The sequence below is a fragment of the Terrapene carolina genome, unplaced genomic scaffold (genome assembly GCF_002925995.2).
Source record: "Terrapene carolina triunguis isolate 2854851 unplaced genomic scaffold, T_m_triunguis-2.0 Scaffold141, whole genome shotgun sequence".
Taxonomy (NCBI): domain Eukaryota; kingdom Metazoa; phylum Chordata; order Testudines; family Emydidae; genus Terrapene; species Terrapene triunguis.
The window spans coordinates 8,015,885-8,028,199 of record NW_020664492.1 but is presented as its reverse complement, the minus strand read 5'-3'; the positions used below and the strand labels follow the sequence as shown (position 1 = coordinate 8,028,199).

Below are 12,315 nucleotides of genomic sequence, written 5' to 3'. Positions count from 1 at the left end.
GAAAACTAGCTACAGCCTTAATTAGTCTCTCTCCGTAATGATTCATAAAACATATTAAGCACTAAACTGTCATGGTATATGGGGGAAGGACCAGTCCCCGTAATTCCCTTAGTGCCGGAGACTACAATTGTAGGACACACATAGGATTAGAGGGAAGGCTCTGGAACACACCAGCACAAGGGCCGGACAAATTTGACACCATGTGCTTTTAAACCATTAATCTTGTTTCCTATTAACTAATGAACTAAAATCTAAATTAAACTGAACTAAATCTGAACTAAAATGAACACTTTGTTCATAATGCTGTCGTATGTAACAATACCTTTACATTAGCTCTTGAATTTTAATTTACAGTCTAACTTTGAGCAAACACCTCTCATTAAAAAGGTTGTAATACTTCATTTTGTAACAGTATACTCTATTTTAACAACTTGTGTTACGCAAAATTAGTTGTAAAATGTGTATAACCTTTCATTAGCTGAGATATCTCTTAAATGAAATTTATTACAAATTTAGAGTTACTTTTTATTTACTGAAATACTATACAAAAATCAATCAATATTTTTACAGCCTAGTCAGGGTCTGCATACAAGCTAGCAGACTTGTATTTGCATTTGCTGAGAATTACTTTTATTTATTTTTCTTACCACTCACTGCTGCATGCTGCTTCAGATATTCTCTTCTCACGTTTATGTTTTTCACAAGGCACTGCCTAGCATGTGCTCTTCTTTCCTTCACTGGGTCTTTTGCACACAGCGCACAAATGGCCATATATTCTAGAGGGAGCCGTAGTCGGGAAAGGCCTTTGTGGAGTTTCTGAGCAAATATTTGTCTAACTTGGTAACACTCATCCTGTTTAAAAAAAAAAATGAAAAAGAAAAAGAAAAAACTGAGCATTTTTACATATAATACAGACATTTAGAAGTTACACACAAAAATGAATGATGGTATGTATGAAAAAAAATCAATCCGTCCCCTTGCAGCCATAAAATTCTTCCTATTCTATAGAAAAGGAAGATCTCTTCATCCCGCCCCAGGAACTCACTAGGATTCAACTGGATGTATCCTAAAGGACAGAAAATCCCCTATAGAACAAGAAGAATGTTGAAGTACAGGTTTAGGTCCAACCTTGAAGCCCTTTTAAGGCCCACTTAAGAAGCATGTGCCTAACTTTTAAGCACATGATCATTCCCTCCTATTGACTTCAAAGGGACTGCTTGCAAACGTAAACACATTTAAGTACCTTGCTGAATCAGGACCAAAAATAAGGAGTTCCACTGAAGTAATAAAGCCTTTATTGATAGTTAAAACAAACAAAACAATGTGGAAATGTAAAGTGGTAAAATCAAAATAGATTTTCAGGCCACTGAAAAGCACCTGACAAACTCTAACTCCCTGCTTAACTTAAGCTTTCTACCTCTCCTGCTTAGTCAAGAGACGTCCAATTAAAGTTTACAAATATTTTTATAATGGCAAAAGATATCCTCCCCTTTAGTCTTGGTTCCGGAAAATTCACTATATAATAACATAGTTCCAATTATTAGAACTATAACATGAAAAGTCATACATTATCTGTTAAACAGTTCAAAATTAATTCAGCAATAGACAACAAAAGGTGCGTAATTAGAGCACCAAATGCAGAGAGCACGCCAGTAATTTGAACAAGTTATTATAACATGGTACAGTTTCAAAAATATACCCAACCAGCACAGGAGCACCGTGAGTGTCTGAAGTACTGCTAGGAGAAAGACCATACATCAGAAAGTAGACCAAAACAAAAGGGGAAAAATAAACTTTCCACTTTTAGAATATTCCCTGCAAATTAATCTAAGAAGCACCATTGGGCTGTGGCTTTATCAGTTGGCATCCTAACCTGTGACTAGAATCAACTGATGCTACTAAGCAGAGGATGAGAATTAAAAAGGGGTGGGACTGAATGTCTAACTAAGAAATGGGCTCCAATACCAAAGGGTTACTCTAAACATGTGTGTACAAAAGTCTGAACTGGAATATTTGACACCCAGGTATAGCTTTTTATTCCACCTAGGTGATATAGATTGCTGTTCCATTGAGCATCCGTAGTAGTACCTCTTGGAAACACAAAAGTCATTAAACTATATTAGCTGCTCTAGCACCAGGCACAGAAAGAAAGGTTATTTACTTTACAGTAACTAGAGTTCTTCAAGTTGTGTGGTACCTATCTGTATTAGACTGCAGGAATGCATGTGCCCCACATGTCTGACACCAGAAGATTCTTGCAAGCAGTGTCTGTTGGAGCACACCTGTGCCCCTATCCTCCTTATGCTCCAAACCAAGGGTATAAGAGACAGTGTAGACCAACCGACTGCCTCTCCAGTACCTTTCTACAATGAAAAACCTTAGCAATGCTCTGCAACAGAGGGAAAGGAGGGCGTATAGTGGAATACAGACAGGGACCACACACCTTAATGTAACTGGAGTTCTTAAAGACAAGTAACCTTTCTTTCTCTGAGTGAAAGCCCCTATGTGTATCCCACCATGGGTGATTCACAAGCAGTATTCATTGAGGAAAAGCATGCAAGGACCTCTGCTCTACCACTAATTGGAGGACTGCTCTGCCAAAAGCTGCATCAGTTGTAGAAGTCTGCACCAGGGCATAATGTCTTGTGAAAGTGTGAACAGAGCTCCATGTTGCCACTTTACAAATTTCCAGGAAAGGAACCTCTTGGAGCAAGGCTACTGATGCAGTCTGTGTTCTAGTCAAGCGGTCCCTTACCCCTCATGGGAAAGAGGTTGCCGTTAACTCGTAACAGAGTATGATGCAATCTGAAATCCATTTGGACAAGCTTTGGGATGAATCACTTACAAGTTCCACAAAGGATACGAACAATCTAGGTGATTTCCTAAAGGACTTATTCCTTTGCAGGTAGAATGCCAAAGGTTGATGGACACCCAGAGTGAAGCCACTTCTCCTCACTGGAGGCTTGCGGCTTTGGGAAGAACACAGGTAAGAAAATAATCTGATTTAGACGGAATTCTGAGATCATCTTGCGGGTGAAATTTGGGTGTAATCTCAGGGAGACACTGCCCCTATGCAAGACTGTGTAAGGCAGATCCGTCTTAAGGACCTCCAGCTCACCTACTCTTCTGGCTAAAATAACGGCCATCAGAAAGACAAGCTTCACTGATAGGTGGGCAAAGGAATATTTGGGTAAGGGTTCAAAGGAAGTCTTTGTTAACGCTGAGAAGACTCAACTGAGGTCCTAAATCAGGGTAAGATTTCAGTATCGTAAGAAAGGTACTATTGATAAGCCCTTTAGAAAACGTACTGTAACAGGATGGGTGAAGATTAAGTGGTTGTCAACTGCACAGTGACAGATGCTGATAAGCAGCTAAATGCATCCGTAGGGAGCTAAGAAATAGACCAATGACTTTAAGAAGAGGAGATATTCCAAGATGATAGGGATGTCAGAATCCTCTGGTGTTACCCAACAATGTTGACACCAGATACAAAATCTTTTCCACTTTGCCATGTAGCACTTTTTTGTGGACTCCTTCCCTACGACTATTATACAGGGATTGAACTGCTTCTGACCATGTCTTTTCTAGCTTTGTTGCCCATATGAATGAATACCAGGCATTTAGATGTACGGATGCAGGACTGGAATGACTGATCTTGCCTTTGTCTTGGATCAACAGGTCTGGGAAGAGCTGGATATGGATGCATGAATGTGCTGACATCTGGAGAATGATGGGAAACCAGAATTGTCTATGCCACTTGGGAACAAATCAGGATCACCAATGCTCCCTCTTGCTTGTTCTCTCTTAGAATCTAAGGTAAAAGTGGAATAGGTGGGAAGGCTTATGTTAGTTGCCCTGACAATAGAACCAGACATGTGTCTCCTCTACAGCCCTGACCTTGAGATCCCCTGGAACAGAAGGCTGGACATTTCTTGTTCTCCTGAGATGCAAACAAGGCCCAAGATGGGGACCTCCATTGTCTAAATACATTCTGACCCACCAAATTGTGTATTTCCCATTTGTGATCCCTGGCAAGTGCCTGCTGAGGCTGTCTGCTAACTTACGTATCCCTGTTAGATGCATTGCTGAGATGACCATCTAGTGATAAATATATCAGTTCCAAAGATTGACTGCTTGTATACAAAGATGGGTGGACCTTGCTTCCCCTTGTCTGTTGATGTAGAACACTGCTGTCACATTGTTTGACTTGACTTGAACATTCAGGATTCGAATGAACAGAAGAAATCATCTGTAGGCCTTGTGAACTGCTATAGCTCCAGGAGATTTATGTACAATTGGGACTCTTGTGAGGGAGAGGTTCATGTAACTTGGGCTTCATGTTCATCTAAATAGGCTTTCCATACTACCAAAGAAGCATCTATGATCAGTCTCTTTGCAGGCGGAGGAGATACAAAGGGCTCCCACAAGCACACACAGCCTCCTTGTTCTCCCACCATGAGAGGGAAGCTCGCACTCTTGGGGGGAGCAAGACTAATTTGTCTAGAATGTGTTTGCTCAGCATACAGACTGCCCTTAACCAAGGCTGCACACATCGATGGTGAAGTCTCATGAAGGATATCACATAAGTAACTGAAGCCATAGGTCTTAGACAGATGAGGCACATGCAATCTGATGTCTATGGACTCAGCTGAAGCTGAGTGATTAGATCCTTTATGGACTGGAATCCGTCCTGAGGTAGGTAAACTTTGGCATTGAGAGTCCAGCATCATCCTGATAAAAATCTATATAGTCTATGGTGGAACTAAAATGGACTTTTCAATGTTTACTTTAAGTCCCAATGAACACAGAAGATTAAGTACCATGTTGTTGAGGCAGGGAAAAGCTGATGAGTCCCAGTGGCAGAAGTGGGCTACCACTTTCAACAACACTTTTGTGAATATACTTGCAACTGTCACAAGGCCGAAGGGGAGCACTCTGTATTGATTATGATCTACAGTGAATCTCAGGAATCTTCTGTGTGCAAGATGGATGTAGGCATCCTTTAAATTGACAACTGAGAACCAACTGGCCTTGTTCAGTGAGGGAGTTATTGAGGCCAGGATGACCATTCTGAACTTTAATCGTTGGATGAAAGCATTCAATCATATGAGATTTAAGGTGGGTTTCCATCCTCCTTTCTTTTTGGGGATGAGGAAGTATTCTGAGTAAAATACCTTCCTCCTGTGTTGAGGCCGGTTCTATTGTTCCCAGATAGTGCAGGGAGTGTTCTTCTTGACTGAGAATCCTCTCCTGAGAAGAGTCCCTGGCTAGGTCCACACTACCCGCCCGATTCGGCAGGTAGAGATCGATCTTCTGGGATCGATTTATTGTGTCTCATCTGGACGCGATAAATCGATCCCAGAAGCGCTCCCCCGTCGACTGCGGAACTCCTGCTCACCGAGAGGAGGAAGCGCTGTCGACGGGGGAGCTTGCCTGCGCCGCGTGGACCCGCAGTAAGTAAACTTAGTTCGATCTAGGAAACGTCGACTTCAGCTACGCTATTCTCGTAGCTGAAGTTGCGTTTCCTAGATCGATCCCCCGCCCCAGTGTGGACCAGCCCCCTGAAGAGAGACGGGGAAGAAGGTTTGGAGGGGAAAAGGAAAGAAATTCTATAGTGTTGCCAGTATAGATGATCTCCAGGACTCATTTGTCTGTCATTAAAAGATACCAAGCTTGGCAAAAATGAGCTGGGCAGCTACCAAATTGGGTGCTGGAGTCCTGAAGAGAGAGATCTGGTAGATGGATTGATTTGCAGCTCTCAAAGATCTTGTCATAAGTGCTTTCTAATGGGAGGTTGGGGTTGGAAGAAGGGTGAAGGGGAAACATTATGCTTGCTCCACTGCACCCTCTGCCGCGTGCTGGGTCGCTTGTAACCCTTTTGATGATAAAAGGGTTGAGGAGCTGGTCACTGCTTGTATGTTTGCAAACTGGTATGGTATTTCTCCCTGGCTCTGGAGTGTAGCTAGCCAGTGAGTGACCGACTGCCCTTTGGTCCTTTAGGGAATATAACATCTCATCTGTCTTTTCACTGAACAAACTGTTTCCCTCAAAGGGCAGATTTTCCATCATGGATTGGATTTCTTTGGGAAATCTGCAGGATTAAGTCCACAATGCCCGAAAGATGACTATAAATATAGATGCCAGCCAGTAGGAGGCTGTATCCACTGTATTGCCTGAGGCCTGAAGGGAAGATCTAGCCAGCAGTTTGCCCTCCGTGATGAGCACTTTGAACTGCAGCGTATCCTCTGGCGGAGTGCGTCAGTGAATTCTCAAGCTTAGTATAATTAATGTGGTGATACTTTGACATTAGTGCCTGATAGGATTTTACTTCAACCAGCTTCCCATTCCGCATAGTAAATTTTCTCCCTGAGAGATCTAAATGTTTTTAACTTTTCTACTAGGAGGAGTGGATCTCAGCTGACACTGCCTGCCTCTTTCAGTGAAGCTTGAATTACTAATGAATTCAGAGCAGGGTGCGTAAATAAAATTCTGCTCCTATAGCTGGCATGAAGTATCTCTCCATTTTTCCCCCCCCCAGGAGTAGAGTTACACATGGCCAGGGTGTTGCAGACCATCTTGGTCAGTTCTAAGACTGCCTCCTTAATGGGAAATGGCACCTTGCTGGGACCAACCCTTTGGGGAACATCCAGAAGTTTAAGAGGAGTGTCCAACACTTTCGCCACAGGGATCCGGAATGTGCCTGTGATCCTCCTTAGTAGGTCTTGAAATTGTCTTTAGTCATCAGCTGGAGAAGGTGAGACTGGTGCAACCACTTTGTCTGGGGATGATGACGATAACACCAACAAAGCTGGTGGCTCTCTTGGATCCAGTTCTTCCTCTTCCTCCATTAATGCCTGAGGTGGTTAAGGCTCCTCTCTGGGAGGGGAGAGATGTCTGGATTCATGATAGGATCATAAAGACTTGGGATATAATGTGCACGGGTCTCACAAGCCTCAATAAGTTCAGTGCAAGGGGTCAAAAGGAAATTGAGGTGGTCCCCAGGGACTAGCGTACCACTAGTACTGAGGTGCATGATTTCTCCTATGCAACAGGGATGGTGTCCAAGAGGCTCTAGATCAGGGGTGGCCAACCTGTGGTTCCGGAGCCACATGCGGCTCTTCAGAAGTTAATATGCGGCTCCTTGTATAAGCACCGACTCCAGGGCTGGAGCTACAGGCACCAACTTTCCAATGTGCCAGGGGGTGTTCACTGTTCAACCCCTGGCTCTGCCATAGGCCCTGCCCCACTCCACCCCTTTCTGAGCCTGCCATGTCCTCGCTCTCCCCCCTCCCGAGCCTCCTGCATGCCACGAAACAGCTGATCAGGAGGTGTGGGGAGGGAGGGGGAGGCGCTGATCGGCGGGGCTGCAGGTGGGCAGGAGGCACTGGGAGGGGGGAAAAGCTGATGGGGGGCTGCTGATGTATTACTGTGGCTCTCTGGCAATGTACATTGGTAAATTCTGGCTCCTTCTCAGGCTCAGGTTGGCCACCCCTGCTCTAGATCCTCTGTCTGGACTAATCCCATGACCCAATGGGAGTGGACATGCTCTCCCACTAACACATGACTTGCCAGAGAAAAAGGCAGCTTCTGACTCCAAGGGCAATGCTGTCAGTACCAAGGGCATTGTTATGCCCCAGCTAGTAGAGGTTATCAGTGAGCAACTCACCCTTGCTTGTATGCATTAGATAAATAGTATGGGGACTTCCCTTGTCATGATCAGCTTTGACAGGACTGGGGATTCTGGGTCCAAAAGGATAGCAATGCCCTTAGGGATGATGTAACTATCCCCAGATGGAAGGGGATGGAAAGGACGCCTTTCTTTCCACAGGACTGGCAGTGTTGGCCTTGTGCCTGTCTTACTATGGTGTAATGGTACCATTGATGTAGGAGGCATCCACTTCTGTTTCTCTCTTACTGGTACCAAGGATGGTCCTGCTCCTGCAGTTAGTGAAGTTTCAGGTGCTCTTGCTCTTCAGAACTGGGAGACTTGTACCATGTTCCTTGTGCACTCCTGACATGTCTGCACCAGGGTGAGGAGTCTCATCCAACATGGAAGAAGGCAGAGAAGAGGCCCTCTTCTTGGATGAGGACCTGGAGGGGGATTTCTCTCATTTCTTATGAAAGTGTTTCCTCTCTCTCATGCCACTGTTTGGAGAAGTCCTTACCTCTGCTCCCACTGGCCTCAGAGTCGGATATCACCATGCTTGCAGGTGTGCTTCTCGGTGCTTCTGCCCCATGTACAGGAGCATATGCCAGGCCAGAGTTGGAACCATATAGTACAATTCATCAAGAATTTCCAAAGCCTATACTCATGGGCTTGACAGGTTCAGCTTGGGAAGGCTTGACTAATAGTGCATTTCAAGGGGATGTGAGCTTCTCTGAGGCACCTGATGTGGTCGTCACTGACTAGGAAGGCCAGAAGGCAGGAAACGCAGTTCTTAAACCCTGGGATCTTGGACATACTAGTCATTCCATATGAGCCTGGCCAGGGGCATATCGGGGGAGAACCCCAAGATCCTATTTACTAAAAACTATGCTTATTTAACTATAAAAACTATCTAAAAAACTATTTCGAAATATTTACAGTTCAACACAGAAGAAGCTAGCAAACACTGCAGATACTGAAGAGGTTCTACCTCAGACCATGGGCTGTAGAAAAGAACTGAAGAGGCAGTCGGTGTAGGCCACCCCTTCTACTTTCTGTTTGGCGCATGAGCGGTGCAGGCACGGACCAACATAAACTACCAGCAAGAATCTTCCAGTTTCTGGCATGTGGAACGCATGTGCACCCACAGTGGAATTCACATAGGGACCATCAATCAAAAAAAGAATTGCTGTTAGATGTGCTGGAAGGGGAAGGAAAGCAGGAAGTGCCAAAAGGGGTGGAGGAAAATGGCAAGGAAAAGTGTGGGGTTTATTTATTATTTTCAAACCTCAGAAGTAGATTAGAAGCCTAAGGGAAAAAAATGAAAGCCACAGTCCTGCCTCGAAAGAGCTTACACTCTACAGGATACTACATGAGAAGGTCATGAACAGACAAAAAAGCGGGGGAGGAAAAGTGATAGAGGGGACAAGAGTGACAAAAGTGAGATTGTTGTTACTAAGTAAAGCATTTGTGAATTTTGATGGTTCCATTAACTTTTAAATCCCACCCCCTTTTTTAAGCTCGCATCTTGTAGGAAATGAAGTAGAATTGAGTTTTTAGGACAGATCTGAAAGCAAGGAATGTGACTTGGTTAACAAGTTTGCAAAATGATTCTATGCAAAGGGGAAGATGCACAGAAGGCACAGTTTATTTAGTTGGGGGTTGGACTAGATGACCTCCTGAGGTCCCTTCCAACTCTGATATTCTATTATTCTATGACACAGAGGTGGGAATGTGAGAAAAATAAAGGTGACAGCAAGGCTGTAACCAGTGAGAGAATGGAAGTGGTGAGAAAAGAATGCAGAAGGCCTATCGCAGGGGTGGGCAAACTTTTTGGCCCAAGGTCCACATCTGGGAATAGAAATTGTATGGCGTGCCATGAATGCTCACAAAATTGGGGTTGCGGTGTGGGAGAAGGTGAGGGCTCCGGCTGGAAATGCGGGCTCTGGGGTGGGGCCAGAAATGAGGAGTTCAGGGTGCGGGAGGGGGCTCTGGGTGGGGATGGGGATGAGGAGTTTGGGGTGTAGGAGGGTGCTGCGGGCTGGGACCAAGGGGTTCGGAGGGCGGGAGGGGGATCAGGGGTGGGGCTTGGGGTGCGGGAAAGGGTGCAGGATCCGGCTGGGGGTGCGGCTCTGGGATGGGGCTGGGAATGAGGGGTTTGGAGTGCAGGAGGGTGCTCTGGGCTAGGATCAAGGGGGATCAGGGCTGGGGCAGTGGGTTGGGACGTTGGGGGGGGGGGACGGGGGGGGGCGAAGGGGGGCAGGCTCCGGGAAGCGCTTTCCTCAAGTGGCTCACAGAAACGGCAGCCATGTCCCCCCTCTGGCTCCTACGCGGAACCACGGCCAGGTGAATCTGCACGCTGCCTCGTCCACAGGCACTGCCCCTGCAGCTCCCAGTGGCTGCAGTTCCCGGCCAATGGGAGCTGCAGGGGCCGCGTTTGGGGCGGGGGGCAGAGTGCAGAGCAGAGCCCCCTGTCTGCCCCTACATGTAGGAGCGGGGCCATGCCGCTGCTTCCGGGAGCGGCCCCCGACCCTGCTCCCTGGCTGGAGCGATGGACTGGGGCCATGCCGCTCCATATCTAATGAAAAAAGTCTTCCCAAATCCCCTTCCTGAACAAGGTTTATAGCAATGAAGATCATGATGTATTCTTGTTTTTATATACAACTTGGTTTTTTGTTCTATTTTTTAAAAATTAGAATATTAAATTTCAGTTAGGTCCTTAGTTGTGTATTTTGTTCTCATTCCAATTAGTGCCATTGCTACTTTCCTATTAGTGCTTTAGTAGATTTTAAATATCAACTCTGTGCTGAGGACTCAAACATATATCTCAACTGCAGGCCCATCTGCTGTTCAGCCTGTAAACCTCTCTGGGTGTGTCTCATATATATATATTTCATCTTGGATGGTTCGCCACTCTCAGACTCAGTATAAACCAAAACCAAGTGCATAATATTATGTTCCCAACTCTCTCCACTACCTCCATTTTGTGGTCTGACTATCCTCCCTGTTACACAGACTTAATAACCAAGGGGTGGTGGGGGGGGGGTGTTTTTGACTCTCTTCTCTCCTCTTTTCCCTGTGTTGGGTATGTAACCAAAGCCTATCACTTTGTCCTCTACACATTTTGAAGTCCTCAGGACAGTGTTGAAAACAGGATATTGGACTTGATGCACCAGGATGGGTTTTCTCATGTTTCCCCCTTCCTTCCAGTGCCAGTAGCCAAAATTTATTTGTCCATGCCTTAATCATCTTCCTCCTTGACTAAAGTTCCTCCAGTCTTCTAGATACTCATTGTCCCCAATCTATCAAAAATCCTGGTTGTTGGTTTGATCCTCATTTCATTGTGTATCACCTCCTTTTCCTTGCTTTTAAAATCTTACATCATTCACACCTATCTCCAGATAGGTCGGGGTGGGCAAACTATGGCCCCGCGGGCCGGATCTCGCCCACCAGCTATTTTAATCCAGCCCTTGAGCTCCTGCTGGGGAGTGGGGTCTGGGGCTTGCCCCGCTCCAGAGCTCCAGCCGGGGAGCAGGATCCGATGCTGCTCCACGCGGCTCTAGGAATGCCATATTATGTCCAATTCAGAGTGTAAACTCCTGGAGGCAGAGAGCTGTACATTTTAACTGTGAAGAGCCATGAACGTATACAGCACTGTATAAATACTAGAAAACTAAAAGCAGGGGAGGCAGAGTTGAGAAATCATACGCTCTAGCTCGAGACTGAACGTCTACACTACAAATAAACAGCCCCGTAGCCAGAGTCAGCTGACAGAGGCCAGCAGCGGTTGTTTAATTGCAATGTAGATATTCCCTTAAGGTCTGCAGGATGAGAGTTTTTTTCTGCAGACCTCAAAACAAGTCAATATCACAAAGTGAACTTTGCATGGCTCGTAAGAACCAAAGATCTCTCTAAAAATCATCATACCCCAGTGTATCTTTCTTACATTACTACGTCAGCATTAAAATGTTTGTTATCTAGCTGAAGTTTGGCAAATAGATACTAGAAGAATCTTTTAGTTGCAATGAATACCAATTTTCTAATGCTCGGTCCACTGCTCTTACTATTAGACCACACTCCTTTATTGCTTTTAGTTCCTAGTAGTATCCATCATTTCAACATAATAAAAAAACCCTGAATTTTCAGGATCATGAGAAACAAATTTAAAATTGAGGACAAGTTAGAATTGCAATCTGAATATTGAGAATGACTCTTCAAATGAATATTCTTAGTGATCTGAAGCCACAGATTATTAGCATACATATTAGCTGATTCAGACAGACAGACAGACACACACTCCTCTCTCTTCCCTCCACCCCATTTCCTTACATTAACGGCTAATGCACACAGCTGGTATTGTTCTAATGTGATGATTTCATGGTAACAAGGTTCCTGTGCCAGCTTCACAATAGCACTAGCAGCAGCCAGCCTCAGACGAGACATATCGGGTTTACTGAAAAACAAGCACAGAGGTAGATGGGTTAAATTAGTTCAAGATTATTTAAGTATCTGTGTCATGGAATCAAGTTCCTCAAGTCTGAAACAATTTTTCTCCATCATGCTGAAAAATGGCTCAGGTGGAACAGTGAGGAATTTGAATGGCCTTTGCTTTCTGTACACAAAATAATTATGTAAGTAACTGAAAAGTAAAATTAGAACCTTGTAAATTA

At 44.9% G+C, this 12,315-nt stretch overlaps 1 protein-coding gene across 2 annotated transcripts in view; it reads right to left on the bottom strand.

The window, feature by feature from the left end:
- Nucleotides 1-12,315, bottom strand: part of LOC113406820 (sister chromatid cohesion protein PDS5 homolog B) — a 216,416-nt gene that overhangs the window by 48,420 nt on the left and 155,681 nt on the right. For both annotated transcript variants that reach the window (XM_026653572.1, XM_026653573.1), the window contains exons 23-24: nucleotides 11,975-12,098; nucleotides 648-852 (exon numbers count right to left, since the gene is read on the bottom strand). In XM_026653572.1, the coding sequence (XP_026509357.1) occupies nucleotides 648-852; nucleotides 11,975-12,098 (329 nt within the window). The remainder of the gene's footprint in view (nucleotides 1-647; nucleotides 853-11,974; nucleotides 12,099-12,315) is intronic.